This window comes from Kockovaella imperatae, assembly GCF_002102565.1.
Source record: "Kockovaella imperatae strain NRRL Y-17943 chromosome Unknown BD324scaffold_3, whole genome shotgun sequence".
NCBI classification, from domain to species: Eukaryota; Fungi; Basidiomycota; class Tremellomycetes; order Tremellales; family Cuniculitremaceae; genus Kockovaella; species Kockovaella imperatae.
In genome coordinates, this window is record NW_019028943.1 from 853855 (window position 1) to 871567 (window position 17713).

General features: G+C 51.9%; 7 protein-coding genes across 7 annotated transcripts; 3 read left to right on the plus strand and 4 right to left on the minus strand.

Moving 5' to 3' along the window:
* Positions 1-227: 227 nt before the first annotated feature.
* BD324DRAFT_314620 (putative oxidoreductase) lies at positions 228-1832 on the minus strand. Its single transcript, XM_022012465.1, has 9 exons — positions 1521-1832; positions 1407-1451; positions 1327-1368; positions 1075-1266; positions 994-1016; positions 891-933; positions 567-842; positions 408-500; positions 228-354 (listed from the first exon to the last, which is right to left on the minus strand). The coding sequence occupies exons 1-9, from the start codon at positions 1593-1595 to the stop codon at positions 319-321; spliced, it is 825 nt and encodes a 274-aa protein (XP_021873033.1). The 5' UTR covers positions 1596-1832; the 3' UTR covers positions 228-318.
* Positions 1833-2778: 946 nt separating this feature from the next.
* BD324DRAFT_618723 (histidine phosphatase superfamily) lies at positions 2779-4197 on the plus strand. Its single transcript, XM_022015073.1, has 8 exons — positions 2779-2876; positions 2956-2987; positions 3110-3191; positions 3280-3353; positions 3436-3672; positions 3757-3903; positions 3952-3994; positions 4054-4197. The coding sequence occupies exons 1-8, from the start codon at positions 2834-2836 to the stop codon at positions 4101-4103; spliced, it is 708 nt and encodes a 235-aa protein (XP_021873034.1). The 5' UTR covers positions 2779-2833; the 3' UTR covers positions 4104-4197.
* Positions 4198-4290: 93 nt separating this feature from the next.
* BD324DRAFT_618729 (major facilitator superfamily domain-containing protein) lies at positions 4291-6712 on the plus strand. Its single transcript, XM_022015074.1, has 8 exons — positions 4291-4695; positions 4777-4979; positions 5067-5164; positions 5204-5281; positions 5348-5554; positions 5619-5846; positions 5906-6031; positions 6080-6712. Exons 1-8 carry the CDS (start codon positions 4466-4468, stop codon positions 6272-6274), a joined length of 1365 nt encoding a protein of 454 aa, XP_021873035.1. The 5' UTR covers positions 4291-4465; the 3' UTR covers positions 6275-6712.
* BD324DRAFT_618734 (S-adenosyl-L-methionine-dependent methyltransferase) lies at positions 6713-8201 on the minus strand. Its single transcript, XM_022015075.1, has 4 exons — positions 8046-8201; positions 7569-7984; positions 7349-7494; positions 6713-7284 (listed from the first exon to the last, which is right to left on the minus strand). The coding sequence occupies exons 1-4, from the start codon at positions 8149-8151 to the stop codon at positions 6810-6812; spliced, it is 1143 nt and encodes a 380-aa protein (XP_021873036.1). The 5' UTR covers positions 8152-8201; the 3' UTR covers positions 6713-6809.
* Positions 8202-8752: 551 nt separating this feature from the next.
* On the plus strand, positions 8753-9657 carry BD324DRAFT_607564 (Ctr copper transporter family-domain-containing protein; the record flags this gene model as incomplete). Its single annotated transcript, XM_022014075.1, has 4 exons — positions 8753-8822; positions 8854-9088; positions 9145-9489; positions 9546-9657. 4 exons carry the CDS (start codon positions 8753-8755, stop codon positions 9655-9657), a joined length of 762 nt encoding a protein of 253 aa, XP_021873037.1.
* A 454-nt stretch (positions 9658-10111) lies between these two features.
* Positions 10112-14337, minus strand: BD324DRAFT_598483 (timeless protein-domain-containing protein; the record flags this gene model as incomplete). Its single annotated transcript, XM_022013888.1, has 17 exons — positions 13857-14337; positions 13692-13813; positions 13578-13654; positions 13407-13530; positions 13196-13366; positions 13031-13147; positions 12869-12973; positions 12744-12834; positions 12400-12704; positions 12311-12361; positions 12128-12273; positions 11836-12088; positions 11650-11796; positions 11355-11612; positions 11186-11314; positions 10975-11131; positions 10112-10932 (listed from the first exon to the last, which is right to left on the minus strand). Exons 1-17 carry the CDS (start codon positions 14245-14247, stop codon positions 10112-10114), a joined length of 3465 nt encoding a protein of 1154 aa, XP_021873038.1. The 5' UTR covers positions 14248-14337.
* An 85-nt stretch (positions 14338-14422) lies between these two features.
* On the minus strand, positions 14423-17644 carry BD324DRAFT_618739 (hypothetical protein). Its single transcript, XM_022015076.1, has 8 exons — positions 17230-17644; positions 17091-17193; positions 16551-17043; positions 16328-16513; positions 15657-16289; positions 15304-15605; positions 15132-15266; positions 14423-15090 (listed from the first exon to the last, which is right to left on the minus strand). Exons 1-8 carry the CDS (start codon positions 17459-17461, stop codon positions 14499-14501), a joined length of 2676 nt encoding a protein of 891 aa, XP_021873039.1. The 5' UTR covers positions 17462-17644; the 3' UTR covers positions 14423-14498.
* Between the last annotated feature and the right edge of the window lie 69 nt (positions 17645-17713).

A 17713-nucleotide genomic window follows, 5' to 3' on the forward strand; every position in this document is an offset into this window, starting at 1 on the left:
CAGAGAGAAACCCATCCCATTGTTTTGAAAGAGAGAGCGGAATCAAATGTGAGAAAAATCTTCAAGGAGGGCCAGACCCGCCGAGGGACGGAATCAAAAATTACCCTTTTCTGAAACACTACCCTCAAAAAAAGGGGGTTCTTGTAGCCAGATAAGCTTAAAAAATGTCTGTTTTATCCGCGGTCTGGATCTTTATTGAACCCGAACAACTTTTCGTGGGGGGATGCGTTGGGGAGGTTAGGTCTCCTTTTGCATGGACTACAGTCTCGGCATTGCATACGCATATAGCTACACATCTCATCTGTGACGACCCGACACCTATCCATTGACAATAGCACCTCCGTTGACGTGGATCTAAGACGTGGCGTCAAACGACACATTCTTCTTCCCCCGCGCAGACGACTTACCGATTGACCCGAAATGAAACTTCCATCCTGACTAGCGAGGAACACATACGCAGGGCCAAGCTCAGAAGGTTGACCAATTCGACCGATCGGCGCCTAGAGCGTCATCGGATATCAGCAAGTGTAACCAAGACCAAGCCGCGTTTCGACACCGGCGCTCACCGGCGAGTTGTGCCACTCCTTCATCTGATCCTTGTCCATTGCAGCGGGCTGCAAAGGCGTCCAAACGGGTCCAGGGCAGACAGCGTTGACTCGGATACCCTTGGAGAGAAGCTGGTTGGATAGACATCGGACCATGGCGACTTGAGCTCCTTTGGTCATACTGTAGTCGACGAGCATAGGAGGGCCAGCGTACGCGACTTGAGAGGCCGTGACAATGATACTGCCTCCTTTGGGAATGTGAGGGACGGCGGCTCGGGTGAGGAAGAATGTGCCATACTGTCGGAGTGTCAGTCTGCCCATGCTAGACGACTGAGAGATGCTCACGATGTTTGTCTTGATGGTTCTGTCGAATTGGGCAGTCGTGATACTGTCCGAGGAGTGGATCAGTTCGACCACACGATCAAAAGCGCTTGGGTCGAGCACTTACTCGGTAATGTCAGGAATCGAGTACTGGTCGATTGCGTCAGATTTCGCCATCTTGAAATCTGTCCCGCTTCGGTGAACTCACCATCACACTGGCGTTGTTGACCAGTACGTCGATCCGTCCCCAAGCCTGGACGACAGTCTCGATGATTCGGTTACATCCCTGCTCATCTCGAATGTCCTGAGGGATCAAGAGACACTGCTGACCAGTCTGGACAATGAGTTGCTTGGTCTTTTCCGCGTCGACCTGTTCCTCGGGAAGGTAGACGATGGCGACCTGAAAACGAGATCATGACTTCAGTCATACGATTACACCTGGGGAAGAACTCCCACTCACATCGGCACCCTCCATGGCGTACATGACAGCGGCAGCACGACCCTTGACCGATCAGAACTGAGAGGAATCATCAGACTTACGATACCGGAATCACCACCCGTGACGATCGTTTTCATGCCTCTCATCTAGAGTATCGGATCAGCATGACATGGTTAAAGGGGGAAACATATATCTCGCCAGACTCGCTGACTCACCTTTCCAGCAGGTTTGTAGTGATCAAAGCTATCTTGACCCTCTTGAACCGTAGCTCCCTCTGGCTTCTTCTCCATGTCATCCTGTACACCGACCGCGCGATCGACTTGAGATTCCACGGGGAACTCATTGGGACCGGGGAATTTACCCGGAGTAGATTGGGTCTATGAACGGTGTCAGCAACGCTTTGTCCGAAGAATAGCAGATCGATGAGCCAAACGCATACGCCACCTCCCCCGGCTGCCCCCTCCCCTCCCCTCCCCTCTCCTCAAGTCGATCGGTCTGACTCACGGTGGTAGACTTTTCCTTGTCTCCAAAGGTTTGTTGAGCGAGTTCTTTGACTTTCTCCATGGTGAATGATGGTTTTGACGTGGTTCAGGGTGGTGGTGAAGTGAGAGGAGGAGAAGATGATGGATGAGAAGAAGAAGAGGTGAGTATATATATCCCAAGGGAGAGACTAGTCCAGCCCCCGCGTGCTTTGTTCCCAACGGTCATCCTCCAAGAGATGACGATACCATAACGCCCCTCGAAGGTTGTAGTGTGACGTCACTATGATTCCAGTGAAAGGATCAGTGGGAATCATCGGGAACCTCCACTTTATCACTTGTGGGCGTGGCGGACACTCTACTGGAAGTGGCACTGCAAATGCAACCGCAACTGCAACACTGGGAAGAGATGAAGCTGGCGAGAGGAGGCTGGAGGGGCATATCGGTCATTCATGGCTCGAGAAAAGGGGAGAGCGAGCACTACGGGCTAGAAGCGTGAGGCGGATTGATGGACTGCGAGGCACTAGGTCGGGTCCCAGCGCCCGCATCAGTCATCGACTTTAGATACAATGGATCGAAGGGATTATCTCAGGCTCGTATACCTGTCAATGTGCTTGAGCACCTCCGATCAGACTCTTACTAGATGCCCGCTTCAGTCGCCGTTGAAATGACTGGCTTGTCTCAATGTCGTTGACCATGGACGCAGTGAGCATCAACTTAGTCAGCGAGTGGTCGTCCGTCGTGTTGGTATACATTGCAAGGGCGATAGATACCTTGTGGCCGGATGACTGCCCTCATACGGAGTCTCGCCATCTAAGATATTGTCCTCCTCCGTGCGCTTCTGCTCAGCAGGGATCCCTTTCGTGCGATTCAAGTCTGAACGTGTCATTAGCGGGATCAAAAGTCTCGGATTAGTAATGGGTCGCATCATTAGTGTGGCGATCTTCATTAATGTCGTCACGACCCCTTTTGGGCACACGAAATGCATTGACATAGTAAAGACTAAGCATATACTGATCTATCTGCATAACAGCCCCCTCCCATTCAATATGGTCAAGAAACGTATGCCTCGAGTCTATCTGATTCGTCATGGTGGGTCTGACTCCTGTCCGCGGAATCAACTCCTGGCATCGCTCGTTCCAAGAATTCGAGACTGATGGGTGAATAACAGGTGAGACTGAATGGTCGTTGAATGGACGGCATGTGAGTTATCGAGTCAAGAGGGGGGGGGGGGGGGGGGGGGAGGTACCGGTCGCTCCTCGGTCCCCGTAAATTACCTCTTGGGAATAGTCAACAGACTGACACTGCATACTCGTCACTAATAGACGGGAAGTACCGATATACCCTTGACGGAGAACGGTGAACGGATAGTGAAAGAGATGGGACCGAGGATCTTTGGACCAAACAGTGAGTTTAGCAGCAGTTGTTAAAGCGGGCACTGTGGCAATTCTCACACAAGACTGGTCATTATGCTGACTCTGCTGACTACCGCCAGACCTCATCAACCCTGAGCATATCCGACATGTGATCATTTCGCCTAGACAACGTGCTCAAAAGACTGCAGAGCTGGTGAGTAAAAAATGCGACATGCTCTCCAAATATGCCCACACTCCTCCATTCACGGAGAAATATGCTCACTTCTCCCACTTAGCTATTCGGCTCTCACCCACCCCCTTCCTGTTCGTTTACCACGGATCCTGACGTCCAAGAATGGGATTACGGCAAATACGAAGGGATGTTGACCAAGGATATCCGGAAAGAAAAGCCAGATTGGAGTATTTGGGATGACGGTTGTCCGCCTGGGTCCGAGACTCCAGGAGAAACTCCACAACAAATGAGCGATAGAGTAGACAAGGTGATTGAAAAAGTCCGCAAGATTCATCGCGAGGTGAGGTGGTTCCCCCTTTCCATCTCTCTTCGATAAGACCAAAGCGCTCAATATCTAATCTCTCTCTCTCTCTCTTGGGGACAGGCCGAGCAAAACGCATCGGGTCCCGATGATGTAGATCACTCGGACGTGATCATCGTCTCCCACGGCCATTTCTCTAGGTCGTTCATTGCTAGGTGGTGTGATTTCCCCATTCAAGCGGGGTATCATTTTGCAGCGGATGCCGGCGGGGTGAGAAGGAACACGTCATGACAAAGAGTCACTGACCGAATCTTTTAGCTCGCAGTGCTAGGATACCAGCATATGACTCTCAAGGAGCCGTGTGAGTCTCAACGACCTATGCGCCAGGCTGGAGAGCTGACTCTTGGACCGTGATGTCAGCACTGATGGGGCTCAATTGGTACACCGAAGACAGTCTACAAAAGCGATGAGCAGTAACACGATATCAGCATAGCCCTGTCGTATCCTTGGCAGATGTGCTATTCCCCTATCGTGTCCACATATGCATTGTAGCACCTTCCAGCTGGCCAGAACCACTCTCGGATACAAAAACTGAAAAAACGGCCAAGCCCAATCGGAAATGTCCGAGATTCAAGGAATTGAAGATTAGATAGTTATCTCTACAAGAGCATCACACGATTGATCATCATTGACTCTGGCAAGACTAAGGCGACTGTGCCGGAAACATTGCGCTGAACGCAGAACTCGCCTCTCAAGTCTGACCTGCCGGCCACACCACGTCGCTCGAGCTCTCCAACACCCGTGTGCAGCGGGCTCGTCAATCACCCTCGAGATGCCTACCGCCGACCGTCGCCCACTAACGAGCAATCTTGAACCCGACAGCTCACGGTCTTACGGTGCGACTGGGCCGACACATGATGATGCAGCAGCAACCTCACCGCTATCTGGTGGATTGAACACACCGACGGATGAGAATACCGCTTTGGTACCGGGCAAGACGCCAGAAAAGGTGCATAAGCAATTTCGTGAGATATGGCCATTATGTCTGGGTTTGTGGACAGCGTAAGTAGGATCTGTTGAAGCTAGTGGTCCTGCTGCACCAGCTCGTAAAAGAAGAAGAGACGTACTAATATCCACTTACAGAGTATTCTGCTCTGCTCTCGGGGCGACGGTCGTGGCCAACCTACAAATCGAGATTGGTTCTTACTTTAATGCTGGATCTCTCGCCGCGTGGCTCGGTACAAGTTATCTACTGGGCCTGACAGCCATGACACCATTATATGGTCGTCTGGCCCAAGTGTTGGGGAGGAAAGGGTGCATGATGTTGGCATTGTCCTTCTTCTTCAGTGAGTCTGAAAACGAAATGTTGTGAACAGCGACTTCGGAATGATGCACGGCGTACGGCGCTGCGCTGACGAGTCTGCTCTCCCCAGCTGGTACTTTGATGTGCGCCATTGCCCCGTCGATGAACTTCATTCTCGTGGCTCGTTGTATTGCTGGAGCAGGAAGTGGAGGGCTCTTGACCGTCACGGTGGGTCTCGGTGGCTCGTTCTTGGCTGAATAGTCATAGGCTATCATCATCTCCGACTTGGTCTCTCTCGCAGACAGAGGAATGTATCAATCAGGTGTCAACGTTCTCTTTGGAGCGGTGAGCGAGCCAAGCTCGTTGATGGAGAGAGATGCTTGATAGCTCAATTCCAGTTTTGTCTCTCAGGGCGCTGCTTCAGGCGCCTTTGTTGGGGGAGTCATCGCAGATCGATTCGGATGGAGAATGGCATTTTGGATCCAGCTTGCTCCTATCCTCATCGCGACGATACTGGTCATTACACAAGTTCACGTCCCGCATATCAAGGATGAGTCGAGCGCCTGGGACAAGTTGAAGAAGATAGATTGGCTGGGCAGCTTTGTATTGATGGTATCGGTGAGTGATCCGGTCCTCTTTACGGCACGACGCCTTAGACTGACCGTCCGCTTTCCTGACATAGATCTCCTCCCTTTCATTCGCTTCTAGCCTTATGACTGCTTCTGGATATCCGTTACGACATCCACTCGTGTGGGGGCTCTATGCTCTCTGCATCGTCTCTTTACCCCTCTTTGCTATCATCGAACGCAGAGCGAAGGAGCCTATCCTTCCTATGACTTTTCTCACTCGGATTCAGCCCTCTCTGGTACTGTTCGGACTGTTCCTATGTACAGCTTCAGCCTTTTCCCGAGTAAGCGGATCTATCCCCCTCCCGGTGGTGCATGTCGAGTATCGGCTCATCCCACCCAGCTCTACATGCAACCGGTGTATCTTCACGTTACACGAGGCCTGGACGGCTCGCATACAGGTCTATTGCTCTTGCCGTCGTCTATCGCTGGCTCAGCATCATCGCTCTATGCGGGTTGGCACATGCGCGTGAGTGTGTCAGGTGTCGAAGGTCGCATCGACTGATTGCATCGACAGCACTACAAAGAGTACAAGTGGTGTCAAACGGTCTTCTCTATCATCCCCTGGATTCAAGCATTGTCGATCATCGTCTTATGGGGTCCGACGACCAACGTGCATGAATTATGGATCGAAATGGCCATTGCTGCCATAGGTGGAGGATGTATCATCACGACCTTGTTGAGTGAGTGGTTTGTGCCGATCGTGCGATGAGCTCCTTTGAGTCAAGTCAAGTCATCTAATTCGCTTCCCTCAGCCGCTCTGATAGCCTCGGTGGACCCTTCCGAAATGTCTCTGGCAGTATCCGCCTGTTACCTCTTTCGAGCAGTCGGCCAAGTCGTCGGCGTAGCTGTCGCTGCTGCCATTCAACAATCTGTCCTATCTACTCAGTTGTATTCTCGTCTCTCGGGATACCCAAACGACTTGACCCGCTCGATCGTCCAGGATCCAGCGGGAGTCGTGGAGCACCTTGACCCCTGGGTCAGGATGCAAGCCAAGCTGGCTTATCTCGGCAGTGTACAGGCTGTATTTGGATTCGTAGTTGCCACTGGGGTGCTCTTGACGGCGGTTTCGCTAGGTGTCAAGGCATATCCATTATGAGGCTGAGGCTGCAGGTACTCCCGGATCGCAGCAGAGCATGTATCCGACATTGATCTACTGTATGTATCATGCATTGATGTCATCTCTAACGTGAGGTTGGGCACTCATATGGCGTTATTTTCGCCCGTTTCAAAATTCCGCCTAACGTTCACCTCTTCTCAAATAGGTACCTCGCCACACCCCACGTCTCTCCCTTGTCGAGCCCGAAGAACTCTGCACAAGCCATGAAGAAGACTCTGAATCTGTAAAACGTCTTGCTTCCCTCTTCCGCACCCATCGCCTCTTGGAGTATCCTCATACCTTCCTTACTATTCTTGTCCTGGAGTTTGAGCCATGCCTCGAGCGTCTTGGCGTAATGCGTGCCGTTGAGGTACGAGGAATGGACGACTTTGAGATCATCCTGGAAGTACGTGAACAAGTCGAGGGAAGGCATCGTACCGCCTGAGAAGAAGGTCTGAGCCATCCAACCGTCGTCTTCCTCAAAGTGATAAGGCGTATCCTTGTGGCAGAAAAAGTGGATGAATAGGTATCCGGAAGGAGCGAGCCAGGTAGAGATTTTCCGAAGGAGAGCAGGGTACGCTTTCATATGTTCAAACATTTCAATGGAGAGGATATGGGTGAACCTGGGGGGGTTTCAAAAGGTCATCGGTCAGACGGGGTGGGTTCTAGTCACTCATTCGGGCTCACTGTTCTTTCTCCTCGAAGTCGTATACATTGACATCTCCCGTGATGACTTTGACATTTTTGAACCCCTTGGACTCGGCCACTCCATCGATATGAAGCTTTTGTGTGCGAGAGTTGGACAACATGGTGATGGATGCGGCGGGGTAGTGCTGATGAATAGGGATAGCGACAACGGTCAGAAACTTGCTCGTGGCGTGGGTTTTGGAGATTGAACTCCACCCACCTCAGCCAAGAAAAGACCCAATGAGCCCCAACCGCATCCCAAGTCCAATATCCTCAGGCCTTCCCCTTCCTTGCCAGCTTCCCATTCTTTGACCTGTGATTGACTCTTTCCCTCGACTTTAGGACCAGGCAGGGAGACGGAGGATGTGCTTCCTCCTACGCCTCTCAAGCCCTTTCCAAGTCTCGCATCGACGCAATAGCTGGACAGGATAGCATCTTCAGCATCTCCCAGCGAGCTCTTGTCGTTTTCAAAGATGCAAGAAGAATATTTCATCCGAGGTCCAAGGCATAGCTTCAAAAATTCCGTAGGAACTTCATAGTGCTGTTCGTTGGCTTTCTCCTGCTCGATAGCGATAGGTCTAGAGTAGAGATCAGAGATAAATTCAAGCTTTGCAGCGTGCTGAGCGGTGAGTGAGCCTAAAGAACACAAGGTAGTCAGTGTTGCTGCTTTTGAATGTGTGTCAGACACTTGACTTGCCTCGATCGATTTCTCGCTGTCGCTTTCGACACAAGCTTCTGATAGTGGGTCGGAGCACTGAATCCGGGATATACCCTCTGTCCAACAAGGCATAAGCGTAGTCCATGATGAGTCCGAGAGGGTTCTATCTCAAGTATTCCTAAACCAACCAGTAATATCATGTACCATTCGCAGGGCCATTCGGGATCAATGACCTATCCGCGGCGATCGGAAGCCGATTCAGGCACCGAAATGACGTGTTAATAGTACGCGTCACTTTTGTGTTAATGTCTCAACTGATAAGATCTTGAGCGTCCGTTGTATATTTCACATTTTGCAGCTGAAATGCTGGCCCCTGCTGTGGCATCGGATGGGGGGGGGTGGTGGTGGTGGATGGTGGTGCTGCTGCTGGAGATCATGAGATGCATCACGACGAATGTCGGCACGATCACTCTAATCTCCTTGAGATCTTCACTTTGTGTGTTCATTCCTAGTCCGACTCAACACATCGACTCAATTGCTCCTTGACGGAACGACTCATCGTTCTCTCACCCGATCGACAGATTGATTCAATTCAGGATTCAAGTGGCTGGCTCCCTTTAGTCGGCAGGAGAGATTGCACGCGGATCTACGAGTCCAGGACGACCCGGATCAGACCGCTCCATTGTCTGGAACGTGCTTCTTTCTGATATATCGTCTCTCTTGATTCTTCATTCCTCCCCTTCATCATGGCTCCTCATGAGGGCCACAGTGTAGACATGGATATGTCAGGCGGAGACATGAGTGGCATGGACAACAGTGAGTAGGCAGTCGCGCGCACGATCGGTAGCGCCTCTTAACTCATATTCGCGTGTCTGTCTAGTGCCAGGCAGTAGCATGGGCAATATGATGATGAAGATGTACTTCCATGGATCGATAGGAGATGACTATTTCCTGTTCAAATCATGGGTACCCACTTCACCGGGGGCCATCGTCGGAATCTGTATTGCAGTGTTCATTCTGGCCATTTTTGACCGATACCTGGCGGCTATGAGAAGGGCCTGTGATATGTATTGGAGGAGAGGGTGAGTCATCAGGCGATGACCTTATTTAAGAGTTTCCCCGTGCTGACGGCAGCCAGGCGAGTCGGTTTCACTGTTCCACGCTCTGGAGGTACGCATGCCTACGCTCACCCATCCCTACAAAACGCCTCGAATGAAGGGAATAGAGCAACGGGCCATTCTTCGACCAATGGCGAAGGTTGCTCTTCGACGAACGTGGATACCGATCAAATCGATTCATTGGCAGCAGATTATTCAGGGCTGGACGAAAAGCTTGATCCTTCCACGGCCCATTTACCTCGAGCCGCTCGACTCGTAGAGGATCCCATGAGGACAGCTAGGTGGTCTAGACCATTCCAATGGGGTGTGGATATCCCTCGAGGACTCCTTCAGTCTTTACAGACTCTGATTCATTACGTTCTCATGTGAGTCATCCGCCCGGTCGTTGAACGTCCGCATGTTCTGACTGTTGTGTTCATAGGCTCACAGTCATGACATTCCAATTATGGTTCATCATCGCCATCATAGTCGGGTCAGGCGTAGGCGAAGTGCTATTCGGACGTTTCGGATCAGGTCTTCCTGGCTGTCCTTGAATCATGATCGCGCGATAGGCTCCACATTCAAACATTGTAGCTTGTAGACGCCGGGCATGCTGGAAAGAAATCCGCCCGCGGCATGTGAAACGAATGACAAGAGAATCCCATAGGGGACCGCGGACCGCCAGCGAGATCTGATTCGGCAGAAATTGATGATGAGCATCGATCGACCCCGTCGCTTGGCGGTGCGTTGCCGCTCGCAAGCCTTAGTTGCATCTTTATGTTCAGGCTTCGAGTCTGCCTCACATCGGAGACGGGATCGGAAAGACCTTTGAAAGATCGAGCCTCATTGTTCAAACGCGACGGATGGTCGCCACTAAGTCACAGGGCAATTTGATCGAAGCGAGTCACCAGTCGATTTCCACTCATGCTCATGAGAGGTCGTACTGAGCCGAATCGGACGGCGTGCGTTGCAGGAAAATACATCACGCCCATTATCGCAATTAAGTCCTCACTCTGAGTCCGAGTCCGAGTTGACAAACACCCTCTTCATCTTCCTCTTCCGGCTCTGTGTTGTAGCATTCTCGCTCGCAGGACTGTCGCTACCCGACGCGTGTGAAGATGCTCGTTTTCGACTTACTGGTGGCGAGCTATCGCGATCATTGAAGCGTTCTGGGGATGAACGGTCACTGTCAGACCCCGTAGAGCTCCTGATAGCCCTCATGACCATCTCGTCGTTGACCGAGCCGATATCTGACTCGGCGTCGTCTTCCTCCGCAATGATCTCTTTGCTTCGCTTTTGTCGTCCGGCACCAGGGTCTTCGATGGTTTGGGTAGATGATAACGCATGATGCCCTTGCCGCCTTGCTAGTTCGTCCATCTCGGCCCGCAAGGCCTTTTCACGTTCAAAGAATGCGCGATCGGCCTCTTCATCATCATCCGAATCCTCGATGAACGCGGCAGACTTGTAATTTTGCACCTCCGCCGCCCGTTTCCGGTGTCGATGAGGTTGCTCATCATCGCCGTGTGCAGGCGCACGCCGCTTCCTGACTTTCTGCAGCAGATCCTTGTGGTCATCAGCGAGCGAAGGCGGATCAGCGAGATATTGCCGTAGGGCACCGAACGAGGTAGCCAGGTTGGAAGGCGGGATAGTTGACGGAATGAACCATTGTTGATCCAGAGCTAGCAAACTAAGCAGATGCTCATGAAAGGCATGCTCACCTTTCTCGGCATCGGAATGATCAAAAGAAAGCAATTTTAGCATCAGCCGGAAATGAGCATCTTTCGCCAGTGCATTCCGTCGCTCTTGGTCCTCTCCGGAGTCGATGTCTGCTAGAATGAGCGCGAGATCTGGTCGATCGTCGATGCACCCACCGTATTGCGCAAATTTGGCCAGGGCATCCTTGCTTGGACCGCCGAAGTTTCTGGCGCTCGTCTCATCTCCCAGCAATTCGTCCTCGACCGCTGATATTTGCGGCCCATCTACCGTTAGGACAATCTCGGTCCTAGCTGCATGGACGATTTCCAAGGTCTGTAAGACCGGTCAGACATGGAGGTGTGGACGGGCGGACCGTCTGGAACTCACGTCTGCGATCCACTCGATCCAGGACTTGTGCCCGGCCTGAATGAGAAGCGCGACCGTGGTGCCCATCTGCTGACTCCAGGACATTTTCTTGTTCTTCTTGTACTCGAGCTCCGCTGGCGCCCTCTCCAGCTGCATAAAGTCAGCGTGCACAGCGACCCCAGCCGCTTACTTTCTCCCTGATCCTATCTCGCTGGCCTCCCATACCATCGTCACTCTCGTCATCGCTCTTGTAGCTAGACAGCTCTTTCCAATGGCCACGGGTCTTGGGACCAAAGGCTTGGACGATCAGGAATGGATCCTCTGCGACGCGCTTGAAGAATTTGCGAAGAATGAACTTTATGAGCTGTACCGCATCCCTGGATGAGTCCGCACGCGGTAACGATGGAGCATCGTCCAGAAGTTGGCGGAAAAGCTGCAATGTCGTAACCTGACTGTATGAGCGAGGCTCACACTGAGAAACGCACCTTGAAGTATAGGCCCTCGGCCTGGGTCTTGACCACTTGGCGGTGCATGAGGGAGACTATGCGCTTCATCTGATCTGGATCTTCAAAGGTCTTGTAACGGCTAAGATATGACAACAGGGTATTGACCACCGCCTCGTTTGCAAAGCGCTGAGATCTTCAGTTTAGGTCTCGCCATCATAAACTCACCTTCTCAAAAGCTTGAAACGTGAACGTGTGCTCAGCATAGCTCGGCGTGTCCTTTTCTGCTCCATCGTCTTCGCCCTCCTCATCACCAGCATATTCTTCGGCCGTAGGTCCAGGAGCCTGAGTGGCTTCCCCCGCCTTTCTCTTCCGCCGCGCTGCTTTACGCTTGCGAACGAACATGAATGACTTATTTTTCGAATATCGCTCCAACATCTTCAGAAGGACATAGGCAAAGTCCACAACAGTTTCGAGGTATCTGGTGGGTGATGAGAGGGTTCATGTTGGGTGAACTCACGCGACAGATTGATCTTTGTACTGTGAAATCACCTGTAAGGACGAGTCCAGGATGTCCCCGTTGTAGTAGAGTCTATTCTGCAGGATCTCTGCAACCTCCACATCTTCCTCTTCAGGCGAGAGTGACATCGCGTCGATCAGGAGGAGCTGATCGATTTCAGCACATACCAGACTCATGGCTTACGATCTGGGTGAAGCAGCTCAGACACGCTTGAAGTTCTCTGTAGGATGGTGGCTGAGAGCGATTAGTCCAGAAGAAATGACGCTCCTCACCTTCTCCTCCATTGTGGATTTCATTCTCATTACCACCCATCTGACCGTGTCGATTTCCGCCATCTCCGCTACGAGACCGAGACTAAGGTCTGCACCTAATTTCACCGGCACAATCACCTCGACACTCGCAGATGAGCTTGAACCTGCTTTAGCCGCTTTGGCGGACTGCTCTGCCGTGGCCTTATCCCTCCGCAGCAAGAGATAGTCGACAAAGAATCTGGAAAGGAAGAAAGTCCGCAAGTTGTCGGTGACCCGAACTTTGCTCCGCTCCATGCGGATGTCCTTGAGGATGGAAGAGAAGAAGGCTAGCAAGATCAATACAAAGTCCAAGATTATGCTCTCACTGTTGAAGCAGGATTCAAGAAAAGTCTTCGCGAGACTTTGCAAAGTCTTCATCGCCTCAGGACTCAGCTCTGTCGGCTGCGCCAGCTCATCCTGCCCATCAGTGTTGAAATGACTCAGAACGTACAAATCTCTTTAGTCTCCCGGCACGAATTCGCTTGACGTCGTCCAGCATCTTGCCCGCGTCAACTGTGATGGCGTTCTGCTTGTGCAACACGAGCTTTTGGTCTCCCTGAACGACGAGTTGAATCAGCATGGCCTGCAGGCTCAGCGATCTCTGAGAACTCACTGCCCTGACAGCGATGGTAGTACCGAATCGAGAATGCCTGGTCATGCCTACTCTGTGGTGCATAGCCTTGTCTCGCCTTTCCTTCTCTAGCAGCTTGGTCAAACCATTCAGCGGAGCCTTGATCTACATCAGCCAAATCGACAAAATACACAGGCTGAGACACACCCTATCTTGATCCAAGACCAGCTCCTTGGCTTTGACAGGCCGGAAGATGAGATGGAGAATGTCCAGCACGATGACATTGTAGTGGTTGAATTCAGGTCTATCCGCGCAAGAAGCGAGGGTCAGGAACAATTGGAAGTATGTGAGGGAGTTGAGCTGGATCAGGAGTCGAGACTGTGATCGTCAGATCGAGATGTCTATCAAATCTTCTCACCTGGAGATGAGAAAACTCAAGTTTGTCTCCGGTCGATAAGCCATCGGGGACAAGATCCTTGATAGCGAGCAAGTTTCGCACCACATGTAAACCTAGAGATATAACCTGCTGGTCCTTCTCGTTCCTGATACGGTCAGCGTCAGGCGAGGCTTAGAGCCTTGAAGCACTTGCTTTTGCGGACTGGCCAAGCTCGGCAACATGAGCGCCAGAAGACAACGAAGGGTGCCATTGGTGTGCAGGATCATCGCCTGCACCGTCAGTGATAATCCGTGATGACCGGCGCACTTTGTACTCCATCTGGGCTCTCAAAAGTGACTGATAGTCCGTGACCAAGTCTGGCTCGTCGTCCATCTCCTTCAATTCCGCTTGCACATCTATAGGCCAAGTCAAAGCGGCGATTAAATCACCTGGGACGGATGAGCGTCAAAGCTGACCGACTCTTGAACTCACAAGCCACCAAACCGACTTTTCGACCCCAATCCCCTCGCTCTGTACATTCTGTCACCAGAGCAATGAGTTCCTTCATCAGGCCCGCTCTCGCCATGCATCTCGCGACTGTCCGCTCATCATCTCCATCATCCTTTCGCCATAATCTCTTGAGATCCTTCATAACGGCCAGTACGGAATCTCCAGGTCGGTATATGGTTTGGAATCCACCTTGTGGACTCCTGACTTCTTCATACCCTCCCAAGGCATTGACGAGAGACTGCACAGCTGGCATGAAGATGGCGAACCTATCTGTCTCGGGTTCGTCTACGCCCAGGACGGATGACGGAGCGTCATAACCCATGTCGTCCATCTCCATGTCAAACGAATCGTGCAAAGGGGCGATGGACGTCATGATGGCCGGCAAGATACCAGAGTAAGCACAATTGTCCCTTGGCGGGTCCCTTCGTTCGACTGAACCAGGTTTGCGATGTACACCGTCACTCAGAACTTCAATAATGTTCTCTGATTTCCGGCTTGTCGCGACGCGTCTTTCTCGGATCCGAGAAAATCAAAAAGAGAAAATCGTGCGTGGCAGAGGGTGGATGCATGCTTTTAGGTATGGATACAAATGCAATGTGTTACAACATATTTTCCCAGAATATGCTATCGATCGGACCAGCTCCTCTTCAACGAGCCAGAATGAAGTGTACTTTGCGCCCGATTGGTCGGAGAAGTAGCTCTCTGGGGCTGAGCAGGCTTTCTTCGTTCTTGTTTTGATTTCTTGGACGACCCATTCAGGGGGATCGGCGGAGGAGTGAATCGTGAAGGTGACGATTGGCGCTTTCTCGCTGCGCGAGATACGCTTTGGTCCTCTCCTCCATCGACATCGCCGCTCTCAGCCTCTTGCTCAGGCGGGAAGAGTGTGTCGAACGCATCGGTATAGTATTGCATTCGCCACATGTCCCGGATCTTGATACTCATGAGGTCAAAAGCAATGGCGAGTTCTGGGCCGTCTCCTGGTTTTTGATCGCCCTTCAGTCGAGCGACTCGAGGGTATCGTTGAGAGAAATGTGTGAGAAGTAGATTCTGAGCCTTCGCTTGATACCCGACGGAGAGAGCTTGCGAAAACGTTGAGTGGCCCTTCTCTAATGCGTCCTGCTTATGTTCATCATCCAGTGTCGCTTCGTGGATCATCAGGGTCGATCCGTACGCCGAAGTGATAAAATCGTGACAAGGCATCGTGTCACCAGAATAACTATATCGCAATGAGTCTATGAACGGCTTTTGAGTACTCACGAGATCTTCCAACCGGATTCATGTTCCAACACCAAACCCCATGCCCAGCCTCGATGTCGCATTTTCGGTGACCGGAATCCGACAAACCCCAGATCCTTCATCATAAGAGCTGCTGAATGCTGGGAAAGTATGGTGCTGCCCGGTGAGCGTGGCCCAGAAATTTAATACCCACCTCAGTGCATTAGCTTCAAGAATATCGTGCTGGGGCCAACGATGATGCCCCGTTAGGAAGGCCTCAGAGATTGGGAATTTATCCGTTTGGAGCCCGGTTGGGGCCCACTCCGAGACGTCATTACCTGCTTCTGTCTTGTCAAGCGTCTTGATCAATGGTCCTGCAATCATGTCGAAGTTGTTGATGAAGATTATATTGTCCAGTGCTCCCTGTGGTATTCCTTGCTGCCAACCACTCGATCCAGCTAAGGAATTGGCCAGGTAGAGTGGGCCAATGATGTACAGCTTGGAGTTTATCCCAAGCTACAGAACACAAGAGTCAGTGATGAGATCGTTTACGCAGGGTCGGCGTACCTGAAAACGCTCGCGCAGGACCGATTGGATGCCAAGATGATGGTCGCCATGCATGTGACTGATGAAGATGGCCTTGAGATTCTCGTAGACTGTGGCAAGCTCCGTGCCAAAACGTCGATATAGCTGACCGGTCGTGCCTTCTCCGGCATCCAAGAGGATCCCTCCGACATCAGGGATGTCTAGATGAGTGGCAGACACATTTCTCAGTTTGGATGGCACAGCGCTACCAGTTCCGAGCGTTGTCACTGTTATGTCCTCGCCTGCGAATGACGGCGGTGACGAATGCCTCGAATCTCGTTGAACAGCCTGTTTAGCGCGCCGACAAACATTTGCTATGTAATGCTGATTGCTGTACAATGCCTTGGCATGTTCAATTCCCTGCCGAGTCGTGGGGAAAGGCCGATCTCGTTCCGCAGATGGCGGGAGAGGCGCGCCACGGGGATGTATGCGGAAGGAGGCGCCATGTGTAAGGTAAGTCGTATTTGGTGGAAGATTGTCAGCCCGTTGTGGGTCGGGCGGTCCATAAGGAAGGGGGAAAATCTGCTCGTCCAACAACGACAATTTCAGCATCGCCCAAGCCGAGCCCCGCATAACAACCTCATTCGACAGATTGGTAGTATCGGCGATGAGGTGCTAAATGTATCAGCATGGACCCCGGACAATGTCCTCACCTGAGTCTTTGCGCCAAACTTGGTCATCCATTGCCGGTAATGTGGATTAGAGAGTACCTCGGCAGGTATCTGGTGAATCACATAGACGACCTCATGGACGGCAGCGTCTCCCTGATACTTGTCGAAAGCAGGCGATACCAAGAGGCGGTCCAAATTTTCAGCCGAGCAGGTGACTATGATAACGGCCTGGATGTAAGCCTGGATAGCCCTTGGCCTCTCTCACTGGACCGGGTACAGTCTCGCCGACAACGTCCTCTGCCTTGACGTTCAAGATCTTCCCTGGCTCATCGGGATCCTCGAACTCGATCGCTTCTCCAGCCACCAGCTTGGCACGTATCGGACCGAAAGGAACTTTGAGTTCTTTCGCTTTGGCATTATCAAACTTTCCGATGATATCGATACCTTGGAGTATGTAGACCATATCGGTGAGAGTCTCATCCTGTGGTGGCAGTGGGAGCGGAGAGCTCGGACTATGTTTCGAGAGATTCGCTTTTGCTGGAAACATTTGATCGACGATAGACTTTGCCCATTCCTCTAAGTATGATCGAGGGATCCGTGACGCGCTGCTGGACTCGCCTCCCGATCCCGAGTCCATTTCGGCCGCAGGTTTAAGTGCGATCGACTTGATGTGGAGGTGGTCTCCGGTATAGATGACATGAGCCTCACCTGAAGGTAACTGGTACGGATGGGGCACGACTTTGAGCTTGCACTCGGCTCTATGTAGTGTCAGACTCGATTGTCATCGAAAAGCCGCCGAACTCACCGTGTGACCGATGCTTTGTACGTGGCCATGAAGTGTCGCATATCCGGTGGACCAATGAGGTCCAGCTCGTCTGCACCATCGTCCAATCTCTTCATGGTGAGACCTAGTTGATTAGATTGGAGTGGACTCTCGGGCTCACCAGGCAATCCGCCTCGACTATCGAGCTTCGCATCACCAACCATGACGACTCTCGTTCTGCCGACCTGAGCAGAAGTCTGCGCCAGAGCCCGCTGTGCATTTTCGCCAGCCCCAAAAATGTACCGTTCGGAATCGGTAGAAAATACCATTGTCAGTGCTCCATCTTTGCTGGGGACTGCAGCCACTAGGACATCCCATGCGTAATGGACACTCGGCTTGGTTCGTCGAATCATCCTCGGAGTCGGCAGTCGGCGAAAATTGATCACCTCACTTGCTAATCGAGAGCCAGGCGGGGTAACACTGACTATAGCTCTACGAGCAAAGCCCAAGCAGGCTGATCTGATCGGCAGCTTGCTAGGATTCGTTTGAGCTAGAGGTATGCCTAGCTCGCCGAGATAGATGCCTACTGAAGATCAATAGCCATCGCACAGTGGACTCGATCATTCCAACTTTTTGAAACCGAAAAGCGGACACTCCTCAGATCT